The sequence below is a fragment of the Terrapene carolina genome, unplaced genomic scaffold (assembly GCF_002925995.2).
Source record: "Terrapene carolina triunguis isolate 2854851 unplaced genomic scaffold, T_m_triunguis-2.0 Scaffold236, whole genome shotgun sequence".
Lineage (NCBI taxonomy): Eukaryota > Metazoa > Chordata > Testudines > Emydidae > Terrapene > Terrapene triunguis.
In genome coordinates, this window is record NW_020664587.1 from 7,239,794 (window position 1) to 7,259,361 (window position 19,568).

General features: G+C 54.1%; 1 protein-coding gene across 1 annotated transcript in view; it reads right to left on the reverse strand.

Moving 5' to 3' along the window:
• The window catches only part of LOC112110019 (discoidin, CUB and LCCL domain-containing protein 1-like), a 62,713-nt gene that overhangs the window by 1,318 nt on the left and 41,827 nt on the right, over nucleotides 1–19,568 (reverse strand). Inside the window, exons 7-14 of the mRNA XM_024204805.2 lie at nucleotides 18,033–18,070; nucleotides 17,036–17,230; nucleotides 14,276–14,400; nucleotides 10,011–10,179; nucleotides 9,145–9,237; nucleotides 7,357–7,447; nucleotides 5,849–5,886; nucleotides 3,689–3,811 (exon numbers count right to left, since the gene is read on the reverse strand). Coding sequence (XP_024060573.2) covers nucleotides 3,689–3,811; nucleotides 5,849–5,886; nucleotides 7,357–7,447; nucleotides 9,145–9,237; nucleotides 10,011–10,179; nucleotides 14,276–14,400; nucleotides 17,036–17,230; nucleotides 18,033–18,070 — 872 coding nt within the window. The remainder of the gene's footprint in view (nucleotides 1–3,688; nucleotides 3,812–5,848; nucleotides 5,887–7,356; nucleotides 7,448–9,144; nucleotides 9,238–10,010; nucleotides 10,180–14,275; nucleotides 14,401–17,035; nucleotides 17,231–18,032; nucleotides 18,071–19,568) is intronic.

The window sequence follows — 19,568 nt, forward strand, 5'->3', positions numbered from 1 at the left end:
CCCCAGATCCCTGCCCTGTTTCCAGCTGACAGGTTCCTTTGTACGGATGGCACTGTTATCAGCTGCTCAAGCATCCAGATGTTTGCTGCTGGACTGAGGCCCATTTCCCCTCCCCCTCCAGGCCAGCGCCGCTTGTTCCCCCATCACAACCTTTGAGGATGGGAAGTCCGTGAGCCAAGTGTCTCAGCCCCCCTGTGCAGGGAGGGAAGCAACTCCCTCCCCTGTGATGGTAATTGATGGGCATCTTCCCTCCCTGGTTAGCTTCACGTCTGGACAATGGGAAGCCCTGCCCTGAACAGATGTATGGGTAAACAAACCCAACTGCTGAGCCTGGGCTCTCCCAGGAACAAATGAGCCATTCAGGGGAGGACATCAGCTGGGATAAAACAGGGTTATGCCCCCCCCCCCCTTCATTTTGGTTGAAAACTGAGAGAATGACACAGCCAGGTAGACAGAGATGAAAGGAAGAGACTCTGTGATAGGATGTATAAACCCTACTCCAGCAGTGATAGTATTAAAGGGAGCTGGAGAGGCCAGTTAGCCCATTGTGACACCTGGAGGGGAGACTGGCAGATAATTAAGGATTTGATCCAGCTGGGGAGAATCAGGGTGGCTAGTGGCAATAGGATTGTGAGAAGACGGTGGCTGGAGAGCCTGGGATTGGCCCTGAATGGAGCAAGGGTCCTTCAGCAACAGATGGGAGAGAAGATGTCTGAGAATCCGGACCTCCGAGAGGAGAGGATCCCAGAAGCTGAGGCTGAGAAATGGCCTGTGGTAGGAAGCTGGGCAAGGAACCAGTAAGGGGCTGATTCCAGCCACTTCCTCTGGGACTCTGATCTGGAACCCAGCGGTGAGGGTGGGTCTGGGGTTCCCTAGTCTCCCTAGCACAGGGGGAGGAAAGCCTCCCTGAGATAAAGGACACAAGGACTACAGCGCCCAGGCTGGGGCTGTTCATCTGATACTGGGTCAGGGGCCGTCTGGCCTGCGGGATCCTTTACTGCCCCAGAAGGGGTGAGATCATGAGGGACCTGACCGGAAGGCTAGAATCATGAGACAAGACCCACTGTCACAGCGCCAAACAATTGACACGGGGGCGGGGGGAACTGAGGTGAATTTGCTGCAATACTGCCTGGCTGGTGAGTTTGCTTGGACACCCTCCCTCTGCCACCCACCTACCTGCAGCTCCTTTATAGCCCCTATATTGATGGATGTCAGGGAACCATCAAGGCACCAGTGGGGACCCCAGCAGAGTCAGGGCAGCTGGTGACAACACCCTTGGCAGGGCAGGTCCTGGTGCAGGAGGAGGTGTTGGGGAAATGTTCCTGTCTACACCAAGCTGCTGGTACCCTTGGCAGCTGGCATGAGGAAGGGCTGCTGGGACCTGTACTGATGGCTGAGGTAATCCTGAGCTGACCCAGCATGGGGAAGAAGGGGCCAAGGTGGTGGTGTAAAGCTACCCCCCGCCCCTGATCCATACACTGAGCTGAGCTCCCATGCAGGGAGGAACCCAGCCCAGAGAGAGATCTAAGATCTTAACCCACCCGTCGCTGCAGCATGTGGGGCCCAGCTCCTCCACTGTAATGAGTGCCACAATCCCACTGAAATCAATGGGAGCTCGGCACCTATATACCTTGGAGGAGCTGGGCCCAGCCCTGCCTGCAGCTGGGGTTTGCTCCAGGTACAGGCGCCAGGGTAGCTGCACTGGTGTAGTCCCCTCATGTAGAGAGGAAAACCCTCCCTTTGGATCGGGCTCTGCCTGCTGGGCGGGCGATTAGTGCCAGTGCCTGTCTGCAGGAAGGGCGCGTGCCTATGCAGCGACTCCAACAGCCAGCTGAAATTAAGGCAAATCCACAGGACAGGCAAGTCCCGGAACGTGCAGAGACAGGCAGAGCACTGCACACACACAGGCATGACAACAGAAGGGCAGAGAGACCTGATCAGGCGCTGGGAGTGGGGCCTGGGTTACAAACATGTCCTGGATCAGCTTGTGCCAAGGGCTGAGAGGAAGCCAGGCCAAGGTTTCCAGGGAGAGAGAGAGACCGGAGCTGTTCTTTGCAGCTGCGCTGGGTTGGTTCAGTGAGACCTCAGCCATCTGGCCTGCTCTGGCTCGGGAGCTGCCAGCAGTGACAATGGGAGCTGGAGTCTTTTCAGCGCTAGGCTGGATGGAATCTGGCCCAGAGGACCAGTGGCCATGGCGGGGGAGTGAGTTTAATGGATCTCGGCCCAGGCTGCAGCAAGCAGCAGCCCACGCTGGAGACTCCACCACCTCAAATGGTCCCCTTGCTGTTGGGGGTTGGAGGAGAGGGGAGGGCTAACTGGCCATGGAGACTGAACTCCATCCTTTCCTGCACAGCTAGTTCTTCCACATCAGGGTTGGCAGGGGAATCATGGGGGAGGTGAGAACTGGGGGTAAACAGAGATCTTTGTCAAGCCCCAGCCCTTCCCCACCAGGGAAGCTGTCGGGAGGGTGGCCACAGAAGCCCTGCATGGCAGTATCATCCGCTTCAGCTCTCTGTCCCCAAGGCTGCCCACTCTCAGCCTATGCCAGGAGAGGGATCTCTGTCCCAGGCAGTGGCTTAGCACATCTCCCGGAGGGTGCATGCCCTATAAAGGTTCCCCCTCACTGGCACGGCAGGTTCCTGTGTCAACGGCAGAGATTTCCCCCTCGCTCCTCCCGCCTCCTTAGTTAGCCAGTTCACTGCTGTCTGTGACGGCGGAACGGGTCTTTCCTGAGCCCTATGGCTGAGCTGGGCTGGCTGGTGTAGGTAGTACCAGTGCCCTCTGCTGGCAGGTGCAGCATTGCTTTGTCTGTGCACCCATCTGTTCTGTTTGCTGGGTCGCAAGTTCCATTCTTGGGTGGTGCATGTGTCTAGGTAGCAGACCATAGAGGCTGTTGATAGGTGCTAGTGCAGGAGCAGGGCTGGGGGTGGGCAAGCAGGGCAGCTGACTTGGGTGCCAAGTTCCAGGGGGCTCTGTACCACTTGACTTTTTTGCTGCTCTGGGTGTGGGGGATGTTTTCTGCCTTCATCAGCAAAACACCTAGGGCTGCTCCTGCCCAGGAGAATGGGAGTCCGGACTCGAGTTCTGTTCCTGGCAACAGGAGGGAGCATTGTCTAGTGGTTAGAGCAGGTGTCTGGTAACTAGGACTCCTGGGTTCCGTTTTCAGCACTGCCACTGATCTGTTGAGTGACTTTGGCCAAATCACTTCACCTTGCTGGGCCTCAGTTTCCCCAGCTGTAAAGTGGGGATACTGATACCCCTGGGAGGTGAAGCTGTTAGCGTTTGTAAGGTGCTAAGGGATCCTTGACTACAAGGTGTCACAGATCTTCAAAGTGGCCTGCCTTGCCCCACGCTTAGTGAGAGGGGTTGGTACATCAGTGCGAACATGCTGGTGCTAACGTGTGGGGGTGAGGGCTTCCCTGGGAATCTTGGTGGGTCTAGTGTGGCCTGATCAGACTGATTCTGGTAAAACAGGTCCCATTTCTGGAGGCTGGACAGTCCAAGAGAGCTCAATCGTCTCTCGAGGAAGTGCTATTGCTCGAGTTATTTGAAAACTGGCGTGGACGATGCCTTGGAGAACACACTGCAGGGAACAATCCTGAGCCACGGAGCAGGGGTAAGGGAGGGGTAGGCGATGCTCTCTCTGAGTGGCCCCCATGCTCTAATGGAACACCCAGCTCCCCGTTACCTGGCAAATGAGCCCCCCTGAGCTCGACCGGAGTCCCAGCCATGGGGAACGATGTCAGTTCAGAGCTGGCCGGTTGCAGGCTCTCGCTGGCGCACACCTGGCTGGATTCCAATTTCGGGTACCCTAAGGAGAGAGGTGGAACCCCCCAAGCTTCTTTTAGTCGGGTGGCTTTTCTTCTCTTCCCTAAGGCTGGGCCTGCGCCTGGTGCAGCTGCAGCGTTAGGGCTGGCAAGCAGGGAAACAAACTGCAGAGGAGTTCAGGTAGTTGAGTGGCCCAGAAAACCAGTGGGTGCAAAATTAGAGGCCGCTTCTCAAACCAGGCCATAGAAGAGCAAAAGGGGGTCAGCAAAGTACCTGGAGGAAGGATAGCCCTGGGCGTCAGGACTCCTGGGTTCTATACACTAACTTGATTTAATACCAATACCTCGCCCTTACAGAGCACTTTCCAGCAGTAGCAATCGAAGGGCCATACACAAAGGAGCCCAGTATCGCGAATGCCATTTTACAGATGGAGAAACTGAGGCAGAGAGGGGAAATGGGTTCCCCAAGGTCACCCACCAGGCCCATGGCAAAGCCAAGAATAGAACCTAGGTCTCTTAGTTTTATCCACTAGGCAACACTGCCTTGCATTCAGGCAGTGTCTATGGGGTTTTCCACATGGGGACTTAGTGTGTGGCAACCCCCGAGGGGGCTGTTTAGGGCTCTGGCCTGCTGCTCGCTAACAGCAGTGTGTCAAAGCACACGATGGAACCTGTAGGGTGCCCCGTGCACCCCTTACACCCTCTGGCAGTTGGTCCCAGGGTCACACTAGTGCATGAAGAATTACAGCCTGGTTTGCCACGCACTAGCTGGCCGTGCAAACAAGCCCTTGCGCCAGTGTTACCAGGTGGATTTTTAAATGCAGCTGTTCACATCAGAGCAGCTTTTCCAATAGACACAACTCCCATGTGGGAATAGTAAGAGATTGGGGACGGGAAGGGCAGCTAAGAGTGGACACAGCCTTCGGGCTGCTTCTCCCCTGCCCTGCGCCTTTCCCCCCATGCAGAGTGAGCATAGCCCACCACTCAAGCAGGACGCTCTCTGCAGCGGTGTAAATGGCGTAGGAGGCAGCGAGGAATCGGGCCCCGTGGAGGCAGGTGAATTCATGTGGCGCTCATTGCCTGTGACACAAAGCAGCCATGTGCCAGGAAAGGCACCTGCCCATCCCCCAGATAATCCCCAGCAATATCAGCGCTGGCAGAGAAGTGGGTGTGAGTGACACCTTGGTGGGGGAGGAGGGTTTCGACAAGAGTTCCATCACAAGCTTGTAATCAAAGATTTAGGCCAACATTTGTCACTGTGGCTGCTGCTTTTGGGTGCCCAACTTGAGACACCTTGGGGCTGAGGAGGAGGCTGGCCCAGTGGTTAGCTTGCCAGCATAGACTGTGCAAGACCTGGGTTTGAGTCCTCGCTCTGCCACAGATTGCCTGTGTGACCTTGGGCAAGTCCCTTAGCTGTGCTCTGTGCCTCAGTTCCCCATCTGCCCAACAGGGATACCAGCACTGCTCTGCCTCCCAGGGGTATCTGAGGATAAATACAGTGAAGAGTGGGAGATGCTGAGCTGGAGAGCTGGAACCTACAATCCCAGCTGAAGTCAGGAGGAGTGGGTGCTCAATGGCTCTGAAAATAGGGACCAAGGACTCAGATCCTCAAAGGTATTTAGGTGCCTCTCTCCCATTGATTTCAAGGGGAGTTAGGTGCCTAAACAGCTTTGTTCTGGGCCAAGGTAGCTCAAAGGGGACACCGAGAATGAGCAGTTGCATCTGAACATTGTGGCTTTGATGCATTTGTGGGGGAGTGAAATGCCTCCTAAGCAGGAGGCCAGCGCACGGCCCGAGCCCCACTGGAGCTCATGCAATATCCCTCTTAAGTGAGGAGCAGCCTGGCTGAGGGGCTTGGGAAGTGCTGCTTTGCTTTTGCTGATCTGTCTGCTGAGGAGCATGCCAACGAGACACACTAGCAAACGTTAACCCAGAGTGACTCATTTCGCTGCTAATGTGGAAATAACCCGCTCTCGGAGTCCAGCCCTTCCTGACTCTCAGGGAAGCCCTGGGCAGACCGTTTGCCAGCTGGCTACCATCCCACCCGGTTACTCCAATCCTGTGCTTCAGGGGGCACTTACCTTTCATGAGGCTGCAGTTCAGATCAGCTGCTGTCTTCCTGCCAAAAGAGAGAGGGGAAACAAAGCAAGTCCACAGCAGCTCCGCACAGTCTGCGCCCCCGTGAAGCCAGCGCATGGTCCAGGTGCTAGTGAGGAGGTTAGAGCCGCCCATTTGCTCCGAACTAGCACAAGGCAGAATCTGTCTTTGAAGGCTAATGCAGAGCTTTGTTCGTGGACAACTTCCCAGGGCGTCACATAATTTGAACTCTCAATTCCTCAAAGGTCTCAGGGGACCCAAATCTCCGGGGCCTGGTAAGCGTGCGCTTCAGGGGTACAGAGCTCCTAAGCTCACCAGAGAGCACCAAGCTCCTGATCTGTTCCTGCAGAGCTTGTGAGCACTGGAAGGCTGAAGCCAGCAGTTCCGCACCTGCCCAAGGAGTCAGGGTTCACCTGAACGTACCACTCAAACCCCAGTGAATTCACCAGCTGTGTATCATCTTTGCTTTTGCCTTGTGGTTACCAGTTGAGAGGTGCCCAGGGCAGCAGTTCAGGATGCAGAGGGCCAGCTTGGCTTTGGGCCTCTGTGCAAATACTGTTGCTGCCATTGTGAAGGGGGGAGAAATGGGAGAATCCGGAGGCACAGGCGTGAATGCAACCGCATGGCGTAGTGGTGAGCGCAGGGCAGTGGGAGCCAGTGGTGGATTAGCCACTGGGCCAACAGGGCCCGTGCCCAGGGGCCCCAGCCAATTGGGGGGGGGCCCAGAAACATGGGCACCCCTGCACCCTGACTCACTTCCCAGCAGGAGCGCCAGGTGGGCAGGGGGGACTGCAGGCGGAAGGAGTGGGGAGGGGCCCCCACTTGTTCTAGCCACAGCCTCGCAAACACTTAATCCGCCTCTGGTGGGAGCCAGGACTCCTGGGTCCTATTCTTGGCCCTCTCGCTGGTTTATACGGCTGTGGGTAGCTCGCTTTGCCTCGCTGAGCATCAGTATCCCCCATCGATGAGACGGGGATCGCGATTCAGGCCTAGAGCGGAGGTACTGAGAGGAGCCCCTCCTTTAGGGGCTGGGGGGGTGAGTCACCAGAGCCCCAGCAGGGGATGCCGGTGAGCAGCTTGTGCGTCTAGCACGCTGGCTACCAGGGCTCAGGAGCACAAGTCGCAGCAACCATTACGGTCGAGGGCTTTTACCTTCAGTGCAGCCTTCGGGGCTCCAGAAGGTCGGCACTGAGCTTTGCAAAGGATGGGCTGCCTCCTGGTGTGGCTGGGCCTCTCAGAGGCATGGTCAGTGGGGACTGCCGGGTGCCAGCCCAGCCTTGGGGGGGTGCTGACCCCACAGCCTGTGTGCCCAGCCCTGGCTTCTGTCAGCAGCAGGTTCTGTTTCAGGAGCAACTCCGCCCCTGGTGTCCTTGGTGAGGGACAAGTCTGATCCCGGGGGAGAGCACCCTGCTCTGGGAGCCTCTGCAGGGGGTGCTGGGAGATGATGAAGGGAAACAGGGAGGGGGGAGAGGGCAGGAAGGGTGTTACCCACCTCTTCTTACGGCAGAGGAGAGCCAGCAGCAAGAGGCCAGACGAGAGCAGCACAAAGCCCCCGATCAGCAGCATCACCAGTAACATGGAGCCTGGGGAAGGAAGTAGGGACTCAGCAAAGGGCTCCTCTGTCCCTCCCTCCCTCCCCCCTGGTGTCCGGGGGAGCTGGTTACACCCCACCCCACTGAGGATGCACGGTTCCAGACCCCTGTTGCAGAGGGTCCAAGCTGTGGCACTGCAGACCTGACTCCAACGGGAGCCATGGTAGGTAAAGGAAAATACAGAATCTGATTTTTTTTTGCTTCTATGCCCGGGTCACTCCATTGGGTGCAGGGCAGTGACTCCTGATTTACCCCACTGTGACTCGACTGGCTTCAGGGGCATGAGTGCTGATTAGACCTGTCAAGGATCACAACCCTGGACAGTATTTTTAGAAAGGCAGATTGACCAGAACCACAGGGAAAAATTCCGGAAAACTTTTAATAGTGGCAGGATTTTTTTAAAAAAAGCTCTGTTATTTAATCCTTCTCCTTTTGATGACAATACAGACCTCATGTAACAGGCTTCAGGTCACCACATGTTCCCCTGCATTTTTGCAATCAATGGGCAGGTGAACAGCTTGCAAACGAAACTCAAGAGGCCAAATTCTGATTAAAGGAGATTGAAAGGGGAGGGGTAGCTCCTACTGCACCAGCTGGGGAGGGGAAGGGGAGATCCCTGCTGCTTTAGCAGGGGAAAAGGAGCTGAATTCTCCATCACTTCTCCCCCCTTGCTTTAACCCCTGACCTCAGCTGCACCTGTGTAAGTGCAGAGTCACTCCAGATTGATACCACTATTAGTGCAAGCAGAGTTTGGGCAGATCTTCCTTATTGAAATAAAGGGCCCGATTCCCAGCTATGTCACTGCTGGTTTGCTCTGCACTGAGGACGGAATTGTGCTGGGTCAAGCTGAAGTGATGCAGCACAAGGGCATTGGGCGCAGGCACTGGATCATGCTCAGAGTTCCTCCACATTTCAGTCCATCCCTTTCTCTCCCGTCTGACTCAAGCGGCCCCCACCTCCCATCCACATCCCTGCCTAACTTTGCAGGAGCTCTGGGCAGTGGGTGAGAAGACACATCACAGTCTGAAACAAGACCAAGTAACAGATGCTGATAGCGCCGTAAGGGACTAATGCTGCTCTCATGGGCTACAGCAGGAGCAGTGCCACAGAAGTTTGGGGATGAGCCTGTATCCTCAAAGTGCTCAATACATGCTACTTAATGAGGGGGGATTCTAAAAGGAACAGAGGAGACTTAGGGACCCAATTCCCACTGATTGCGCAGGGGGAGTTGGATGTCGAGCTGCGCTTTGAAAATTTCTTTCTTATCCTGCACGGCTCCACTGTCAAGAGAGCATTATTATCCCCACATTCTGGGTGGGGAAATTAAGGCACAAAGGTTAACACCCTGGCTTGTTTAAAATATGTGTATCCAATTGCATAAGCTAACCTGCATGTGCAAACAGGAGCCTAATTTGCACGTACAACTGCCTCTGTAGTGTGCACAGATCAGGTGTCTGCACAAGCCAGTAGCCGACCACAGATCTAACTGGTCACTTGGGTTTGCACATCCTGGATTTGCATGCCCAGATTCATCCCACGGTTGCCCGTTTACTGGTTCACGTGAGTAACTTTTAAAAATTGGTCCCGAAATGACTGAATTCCTCAGAGTTGCACAGTGAGTCAGTGGCAGAGTTGAAGATAAGTCTTCCCCCAGCTTGGACCACTAGGACCCACTGAGCTGCACCTACCTGCTTTCTCTGGATTTATGGGGACTCCAGGGATCGGGGTGCGAGCGGTGGGGATGCTGGTCAGGATGGGAACCTCCTTTGGGGCACTGGATACTGCAAACAACACAGTTTAATAAGCACCATTACCAAGCCGCAAGCAATGAACAATCAACTACTCCTCTCCAGCAAAGAATCTGGCCTGTGTCTACCTGAACCTGCCCTGCTCCCTAGACAGCAGCACGGGGCAGGCCAGAGGGGGCAGAAGTGGCTGTTTTCCAGCGGAAGCCTGGTTGTTCCAAGCTGATGGTAACACTATCTGACTCCATGGCAACACTCTTGGTTGTGCTTTTCATCCCTCTGCTGCAATGCAGCTACCTCTGGGGTGGATGGCGGCTTGTCTAACACTTTGCTGTAATGTTACACAGCAGTTGAGGACAGGAAGGAAAGAAAATCAAGTTGAAACTGCAGGGGGAATTTAGAGTGGCAGGATGCACTAGCTAAGGAGGATCTAGCCAGGTTTAACCTGCCTTGGGATCTTTAATGGACACATGGAAAGGACCCCAGCCCTTACCTGGGGGAGTGGCTCACTTCCAACCCCTCTGCACGCTCTGTGTCAGTCTCCCGAATGAGGCACGAGGCAGCCCAACCCAGCTTAGCTTACAAGAGAGAAGCACAGCCCAAGCAGAGACAGCTGCCACTTGGCTCCGTCCCTTGGATGGAATTCATCTCCATCTGCCCCCGCCCTGGCTGCAAAGCGTGCGCTTAATCCTTAGCTAACCGGTGCAGAGCGGTCTTGGGATTCAGGCTCATCTCCTCAGCACCCAGGGAGCCACTGGAGAGGAGGGCAGCCCCCTCTGCTCCCAATCAGCCCCAGCGGAGCCTCTCACCGTAGGGCCGGGGCGTCTTCAGACGAGCCACTTGGCAGCCTTGTAGTGCCACCTTCAGGGCGATCCTCTGGTTCCAGCTCCGGGGCACGATGCGGAGGTAGCGGGCCAGGATGGGGGGGATGAACGCGTTGGAGACCTCTTGGAGGCTGTCGGCATTTCCCTCAAAGACCTGGGGAACGAGAGGAAGATAACGGGGGGGGCGGAGGGGGGATCAGCAAAGCAGATCGGGGTCAGGCAGAGCATCGCTCCCCCCCCCCCCTGCTGTCTGAACCCATCGTTCCCATCCTCGAGCAATGCCGCCGGCTCTCCCCGGACACCGGCGGAACCAGTTTAAAACCACCTGCCTTGGGCCAGCCTCTGAGCTGTCACATCGGCGTCGATCCACATTAGCGCCATTGAAGTCAGTGGAGTCACGGCAGGTTTACACGGGGGTGTAGAGCAGAATTGAACCCAGGATCTGGTCTGTTCTTCTGCCACTTCCTCATCTCGCCCACAACCCGCCTCCCTCTACTCCCTCCAGGAGAGCTGGCTGTATTTTAAAGAATCCTTATTGCGGTTGCAGGAACAAACCATCCTGATGTGTAGAAAGAATACTAAATATGGCAGGCGACCAGCTTGGCTTAACATTGAAATCCTTGCTGATCTTAAACACAAAAAAGAAGCTTACAAGAAGTGGAAGCTTGGACAAATGACCAGGGAGGAGTATAAAAATATTGCTCAGGCACGCAGGAGTGAAATCAGGAAGGCCAAATCACACTTGGAGTTGCAGCTAGCAAGGGATGTTAAGAGTAATAAGAAGGGTTTCTTCAGGTACGTTAGCAACAACAAGAAGGTCAAGGAAAGTGTGGGTCCCTTATTGAACGTGGGAGGCAACATAGTGACAGAGGATGTGGAAAAAGCTAATGTACTCAATGCTTTTTTTTGCCTCTGTCTTCACGAACAAGGTCAGCTCCCAGACTACTGCACTGGGCAGCACAGTATGGGGAGGAGGTGACCAGCCCTCTGTGGAGAAAGAAGTGGTTCGGGACTATTTAGAAAAGCTGGACGAGCACAAGTCCATGGGGCCGGATGCACTGCATCCAAAGGTGCTAAAGGAGTTGGCAGATGTGATTGCAGAGCCATTGGCCATTATCTTTGAAAACTCACGGTGATCGGGGGAGGTCCCGGATGACTGGAAAAAGGCTAATGTAGTGCCCATCTTTAAAAAAGGGAAGAAGGAGGATCCGGGGAACTACAGGCCAGTCAGCCTCACCTCAGTCCCTGGAAAAATCATGGAGCAGGTCCTCAAGGAATCAATTTTGAAGCACTTAGAGGAGAGAAAAGTGATCAGGAACAGTCAGCATGGATTCACCAAGGGCGAGTCATGCCTGACCAACCTAATTGCTTTCTATGACGAGATAACTGGCTCTGTGGATATGGGGAAAGCAGTGGACATGTTATTCCTTGACTTTAACAAAGCTTTTGATATGGTCTCCCACTGTATTCTTGCCAGCAAGCTAAAGAAGTATGGGCTGGATGAATGGACTATAAGGTGGATAGAAAGCTGGCTAGATCATCGGGCTCAACGGGTAGTGATCAATGGCTCCATGTTTAGTTGGCAGCTAGTATCAAGCAGAGTGCCCCAAGGGTCGGTCCTGGGGTCGGTTTTGTTCAGTATCTTCATTAATGATCTGGAGGATGACGTAGACTGCACCCTTAGCAAGTTTGCAGATGACACTAAACTAGGAGGAGAGGTAGATATGCTGGAGGGTAGACATAGGATACAGAGGGACCTAGACAGATGAGAGGATTGGGCCAAAAGAATTCTGAGGAGGTTCAACAAGGACAAGTGCAGAGTCCTGCACTTAGGACGGAAGAATCCCATGCACTGCTACAGACTAGGGACCGCGTGGCTAGGCAGCAGTTCTGCAGAAAAGGACCTAGGGGTTACAGTGGACGAGAAGCTGGATATCAGTCAACAGTGTGCCCTTGTTGCCAAGAAGGCTAGCGACATTTTGGGCTGTATAAATAGGAGCATTGCCAGCAGATCGAGGGACGTGATCATTCCCCTCTATTCAGCATTGGTGAGGCCTCATCTGAAGTACTGTGTCCAGTTTTGGGCCCCACACTACAAGAAGGATGTGGAAAAATTGGAAAGAGTCCAGCGGAGGGCAACAAAAATGATTAGGGGGCTGGAGCACATGACTTATGAGGAGAGGCGGAAGGAACTGGGCTTATTTAGTCTGCAGAAGAGAAGAATGAGGGGGGATTTGATAGCTGCTTTCAACTACCTGAAAGGGGGTTCCAAAGAGGATGGATCTAGACTGTTCTCAGTGGCAGATGACAGAACAAGGAGCAGTGGTCTCAAGTTGTGGTGGGGGAGGTTTAGGTTTAGGTTGGATATTAGGAAAAACTTTTTCACTAGGAGGCTGGTGAAGCACTGGAATGGGTTCCCTAGGGAGGTGGTGGAATCTCCTTCCTTAGAGGTTTTTAAGGTCAGGCTTGACAAAGCCCTGGCTGGGATGATTTAGTTGGGGATTGGTCCTGCCTTGAGCAGGGGGTTGGACTAGATGACCTCCTGAGGTCCCTTCCAACCCTGATATTCTATGATTCTATGATCTCACCGCCCTTGGTGCAGGAGCCTTCTCCTCTGCAGCTCTTGCCACCAGGAGCAGCCTTCCCGTGTAACCACTCCCCATCTCATTTCAGATCTCAGCTGGCAATGCCCCTTTTCTCCCTTGCCTTCCCCTCTCACTTCCTCTGCTAGGATCTATTCTTTAACCCTATACTTTGGGATATATATGGGGTACGGGGAGGAGGGAAAGGACCCAGGTGCTTTGGGGTGGGTCCTTCTCTTCTACATATGCTCACATAATGGGGGGAGGACACTTCCCTCCCCCAAAGTGACTCTGTGCAGGTGTCTCTCCTTATGTGCTGGTGGGGGCGGAGCTTTGCTAGGGATTTAGACCTATATGTGTGTCAGGGAAGCGAGTGCATACATAGAAATAGGCAGGCAAGTGACTGGAAGGGAACGGAGCTGGTTGAAAATTTCCCTTAAAAATGTTTTTTGGCTTTTCTGACTACATGGAAATTTTCATGAAAAAGTCAGTTTTTGGAAACAAAGCAAAACAAAACAGAAACCCTTCAAGTTTTCATAGGAAAATTTCAGTTCTGGGGTTTCAAAAGTTACCCCTCACCCTGAAAATTTTCCAAGAAAAATGTTGATGAAAATTTGCAAACCAACGTTGTTGTCTACATTTTTCACGGTGTGTGTGTGTGTGTGTGTGTGGGGGGAATCCTTTCCCAATCTACTCGAGAAGGGAACACAGCCCAGAGACAGGGAGACGCTTGGAACTCCTGAAAACAGCCCAGAGACAGGGAGACGCTTGGAACACCTGAAAATTGTCCCCACTTTATTTTAAAGCCTTGTTCTCTTTAAGGCACGCTTGGGGCTTTCTATTTTTTGTAATGTCAATTTTTCTTCCCTGTTTTTGCTCCCCCCCCATACCCCCCCAATTTTAATTTCATGCAAATGTTACACCTCAGTAACTGGGAGGCAATGTTAGTTAGGATGCCTGGAGTCTAGTCTCAGCTCTGCTACTGACCTGTTGTGGGACCTTGGGCAAAACACTTAATCTCTTTGTACCTCTGTATCTGTAAAATGGGGATAACAACTGTAAGGAATGGGCTCGTGTGTATGTGCACCACTGCCTTCCGCTGCATGGAATCCAAACCATAGGTCATAGTTCCCATACTCCTAACGACCAAAAGGGATTCTTCTTCAGCTTAGGGGGATGTGCTTTTTGGAGCAGGAAACTCCAGTTCTGTCCTTGCTGTCATTGTTAAATTCCAAGAGGCTGTGATATGCAGGATAAGGACAGCTATAAAGTCCTAACGGCAGCAATTGCTTACAACACTGACCTAGCTACCAGGAGGTATAGAGAGGCTTAATTAATGTTTGAGAACTATAGTAATGGAAAGCATCTCCAAAGGCCAGACTCTGGTCTATGTTACCCCAGTGGAAACCCACAACAACTCCACTGATTTAATGCTGTGGAGTTACTCCAGTTTTACAGTGGAGTAACAGAGACCAGAATCTATTTCTAAGCATCTGTATCCAGACTCCAGAGTGAAATACCCCAGCTCCTGTTGCAGGTTCTGCAACCAGACCAAGCCAACAGGCTAATTTTAGAAAGATTCAGTAAAATTTCCCTTTGTAGAATTCCCACCACGCTCTCTGCTCTCGCCACCACCTGACCTCCTTTTGTCAGGCCACACAGTCTCACCGTCTCCTCCTGCCCGCTGCTGGATCTGTAGGGTTTCCAATTCTTCCACTCATCTTTTTTGGAGAAAACCTGGTAGGATTTCACGTAGAAGTTGTATTTATCTGAGGATCCCTTGGTGATAATTCCTGGAACATGTACAATGAAATCAGGAAATGGTAACCCCGGAACAGGATTTAGGACTCATGTGAAGGCACCCATTGGCGGCTGGGGTCTTGAAATAGTCTTGGGGTTGGTGTCTGATAGAGACATAGACTTATGGGGGCAGAGATCCCGCCCGGAGGGTGGGTCTGATCCAACTCCCATTGACGGCAATGGACAGACTCCCACTGCCCTAAGCAGGCGTTGGAATTTGGCCCTTGACACCAGGCAATGAAGAGCTCTCTCGCTTTAATGGCAGAATCCCCCCATGTCTTTGGTACTGCAGCTGTTATTATATAGCGGTTGGAACAGGAAAGAACCAAGACTCCTGGGTTCCTTCCCGAATAGAAGAGCAAGGGTCTGGGCATCAAGAGTTCTAGCCAGTGACTCGCTGTGTGATGTCCCCCTCTGTGCTTCAGTTTCCCCATCTGCAAAATGGGGGCGATGATACTGCCTGAAGGATGTGTGTAGGGGGGAATTAATGGATCCCTTGAGAGCCCCTGAAGAGCCTAGTCATTATTAGGTTCTCTCTCCCTCCAGTCGTCTCCTGCTAGGAATTTCGTAAGAACCTGCCGTCGCCCCACATCTCAGCTCCTTTTCCTTTCTTGTCTGAATCCCTCCTTTCCGTTCCCCCCACCTGCCTTCCGGCATCTCCCACAGCAAACTGCTGAGCTGAGATGCCGCCGGGTTTGAATGTCTAAGCTCTGTGGAAGCCGGCTCCTCTCGCCCCGCCTGAGATGAACAGATAACCCCCCAACTGCACTCCCGGCCTGCATTCCACTCAGCCTCCAGCCGCCCGCCTCACAATGCCTCCATTTTCCTCCTTCCAATTAACACAGGCATTCTGGGCCCGCCGCACAAAAGCCCCAATTTTGGTCAGGGCTCTGGAAACAAAGGGCATTTGCTGGCCGCTGATGCACAAGCAAAACATTAACTTGTTCAGCCCCGAGGTGGCCAGTCCTACCCCTGAGACAGTGGGGAGAGAGAGGCGGGGAGGGGGAGAAAAGAGCAAACGACAGAAAAAAGAGAGAGAGAAAGGAGGGGAAAATCAAGTTTGAGAAAAGGGAGACAGTGAAAAAGGAGAAAAGGCCAGAGTGAATGAGAGGGCTAGAGAGAGGAATCATATGGTCTGTGACCCCGTGCACATAAGGCCAACAGCCCCATGGGGAGGAAAACGTGTGGGTGGGGAGGGATCTAGAAGGGATGAAAGGGGAAGGATCTAATTCTGCTCCCAGTTAAACTGGAGCAAATCTGGAGTGGCTCCATTGACTTCAGTGATGTTTTTTCCAGATTTACACCAGGGTCACTTAATCCAGCATGAGTCCATTGGCTTCACCTGGTTTACACCAGTATGCGATCAGAATCAAACCCAGTCTCTCCCCAAAACTTTGTTTTCTATAATGCTGTCCATCTCTTTTCCTTTAAACAGGGAGTTCTTATGCGAAAAGCGCCTGCACCCCAGAAAGGTGGGTACCCCCAGGCTGTGGGCTGCCACTTGGCCAGAAAGCACCCCAAATCTAGCCTCAATCATATCTCCTGGTGCGGCGGGGAGCTGGGACAATGGAAGAAGGAGGATGAGCCAAGATTTCCCAAGAAGCGGCGCTCTGGTGCCTGGAGGGTGGGGTGAGTTACCGCATGGCCGCTGAGCCCTGCTGGGTGTGACAACCAAGGGAGCAGCCTGAGAGCCGTGGCTGGACAAGGAGCTGGGGCTGATTCTGCTCTCGCTGACGCCAGCGTGAATCAGCAGGAGCTCCACCGACGGCGGCGGTACAGAGCCGGCACAAGGAGAGCCGCGGGCTCTCCGCCGAGGGGTTCGGCACAGCAGATCCTCTCCGCCCGCTTTAACTGACCCCGGACCTGCCTCTGTCACCCCCACCCCAATCCGGATGGCTCATTTTGCACACACCCACTGAACACCATTTACACCTGCTCGCTCGGGGCCTGGTCCAATGCCCACTGACTCCCCTCCACTTCTACGGGCTTCAGCTCCACCTACACCTGACATGTGACGCTCACAGCTGCTGCACGGGGCACAGTGTAGGAAGCGGGAGGGGTCTGAGGTTATAGGACTATTTGACAAGGCCTCAGGCCAGCAGCACACGTGGGCCAGGTCCTCAGCTGGTGTCAATCAGTTTAGCTCCGTTGAAGTAAAGGGAGCGACACCGATTTGCACCATTTGAGGCTCTAGCTCTGTATATTCCATCAAAGGCACGCGGAGCTCGATTCTCCTCTCACGCTGCTCCTGGCTTCCAGCAGTGCAACCACCCCTGCGTGAGCGGAGTTACTCCTGATTTACTCCGGTGCTAGTGGGCTCAGGATGAGGCCCATGATATGACTGTGAGACAGATTCTAGAGGGACTTCGCTGGGACTCACGGGAAAGCCTGTAAACTGCCACAGCTACGTGGAAGCAATGGGGCTACAGTGATTTACACCCCGGCATTGGCAGAGCTTCAGTGAAGTCAACGAAGCTACGCCAGTTTCCAGAGCTGAGGATCTGGCCTTAAACAGGCGTCGCTATACTGGAGTGATTGGGGCTGAGCCGGTTTACACAGCTGAGGAGCTGCTCCTAGCTGCGGTAGTACAGTCCTGGAGGAAGAGAACAGCCTCTGATACTTACTGACCTGTGATGTTCTTCCTGCCGCCCAGATCTATGTCCAGCCATTCGGTCTCTGAGCTGGGATCGGCAGCCCACGAGCTCCCGTGGGCGCTGAACGCCGCCTGCTCCGCTGTCCAGGGCGTGTACTGCCCCATGGCGTTCACCTCGTGCCAGGAGGAGGAGGCGTTGAAGCTGGCTGCTTCGAGGGCGTGGTCACAGGCTGGAAAAGGAGGTGTAAAACTGAAAGGCAAGCGGAAGAACCGGCCGAGGCGGGAGGTCATGGGGTGGTGGGGGCTGGGCACAGCGACGGGGGGGCCTTTATGCCACAGTGGCTCAGCCACAGAGGGAATGTGCTAGGGGGAGTCTGATGGCTCTTAATGAAAAATTCCTCTCTCTGTGGCCCAGCCCAGTGTACGGTGCAGCCCCAGCAAACAGCCGGCAGCTCCACCTGACTCAGCATTAGCCCCTGGCGGTAGCTGCCTTTCTCTTGCCGTCTCCTCCTTTGATCCTCATCCCCAGTGACAAAGCCTGCCCCGCTTAGCAGAGGGGTAGCAGGGCTTCATTTCCATGCAGCGGCAGGGCTGGATTCAGCCCATTCATCTTCCCCAGCTGGGAGCCTCTCTGTCCAGCTGATCGCTCATCGCCTGCAGCCAAAGGTCAGCGCGGCTGGCAGAGCACAGCCCGCAGCGCAGGGTCATCACAAAACGTGCATTACACTTGCACCTGCCTCATGGCCCGCCTCTCTGCCCCCCTTTTAACCTGAGCTAGCTCTGCTGGGCCAGGTGCTCCGCTGGAGTAAATTGGTCTAGGTCCCTCAACTGCAAGGGAGCGGCTGTACGCCAGCTGAAGAGCTGGCTCATTGACTTCGCTGGAGTTCATTCTGATTTACTCCGGTGTGAGTGAGAGGAGAATCCGCCCCGGGGAATCTCCCCCTATTCCCACTGAAGCTGCCGGGAGCTTTGCTATTGACTTCACCAGCAGCCGGGTTGGGCTTATTCTAGGAGAAATGGAAAAGGACGTACCTTTGTGAAAAATGAGGCGCTTTTCAGATAAGGACCCCCTGTACAAAGAAAAATGGGCGGAGAGCATTACAAAACAGGCGGACAGAGATGGCCTGATTCTGATCTCATGCTGGCGTAGCTCAGATGTAACTCCACTGAGGTCAATGTCGTGGTAAGTTACACCAGCGTGAATCTGGAATAACTTCCCCAAAGTTGGTAGAGTTACCCCAAATTTGCCCCAGTGTAATTCAGAGCAAAATTCAGTTGTCAGGCTTCACTCTCCTTCCTGACTGTTACATTCGCTGATTTCAGTGGAGTCACTCCTGATTCACACCGGTGCGAGCGAGAGGAGAACCAGGCCACATGCAAGAAGGAATAACCATCACAGAGCACCACATTTTCCCTGCTGTGACACCTCGAGCTGATGGAAACGAAACCATGTTTGACACCCTTGGCAAAAATCAGAGTGGGTGTAAATGGGTGCTGCTCCCCAATTCAGTGGCGTTACATCTACTCTCTGATTACGACCCCCGCCCCGATGTCAAACGCTCCCGACCCCCATGCCGCCCCCACAACCTCAGCCATTGCAGATCACAGTTTGGCTGCTGCAGTGGACAGTACCAGATCTAACTCCCTAGAAAGCACGACCAGTTCCTCGTTCCACCAGGGCCGACCACACGCTCTGCATCAGACATGGGGCGGTTTGGCCTTGTACACGCCAGCTGCCAGACTGGTCAGGCAGGGCTGCTGGCGACATGAGATTGACATGACGCTGCTGACGCAAGTCACTGTCTCGGTAAAGAAGCAGCTAGATTGTATTGTTGGAATTAAATCAGAATTGGCTTCTCTTCCCTGATTACTAATGATCTGCATTTCTATGGCCCTTTTCATCTAAGGAGCTCAAAGGGCTTTACAAACATTCATGAACATATTGAGCCTCACCCACCCCATGAATTGGACAAGTCTCATTACAGCTTGGGAAACAGCCGCCCAGAGAGATAAGGGCCCAGGTTTTTAAAGGTCTTTAAGCGTTGCTGCACGCCATGGTGCTCTGCCTAGCTGAGCCAGGTGCAGGGACGTGCGCGGGGGCGGGCGGGGGGGGGAAGCAGAGGCACCCCCCCCCATCACTGGGGTCACAGAACTCCTCTGGGGCCGGGGCAGGGAGAGTGAGTTCTTCCAGCCCAGCTGGGGCGGGGAGAGATCCAGCTCCTCTGGCTGCGGGAGGGGGAGAGCCTGCTCCACCACCCTGGGGCAGTGGGGGAAGGGAGGAGAGCCGGCTCCTCCGGCCGCGGTGGGAGGGGGAGGAAGGGGGAGAGCCAGCTCCTCCAGCTGTGGGGCACAGAAAGCACCCCTCCAAAAGTAGACACATTTTTATTCCTGTGCACGTCCCTGGTTAGGTGCCTGAATCCCATTGGGAGATGGGCTCCTAAATCGGTTAGATGTTGCAACATTGAATGCAGTAACTCCTAAAGACCTTTAAAAATCTGGGCGTAAGCGACTTGCAGGTCAGTATCAGAGCTGGAAACAGAACCCAGGTCTCCCAGAGCCTCTCTGATG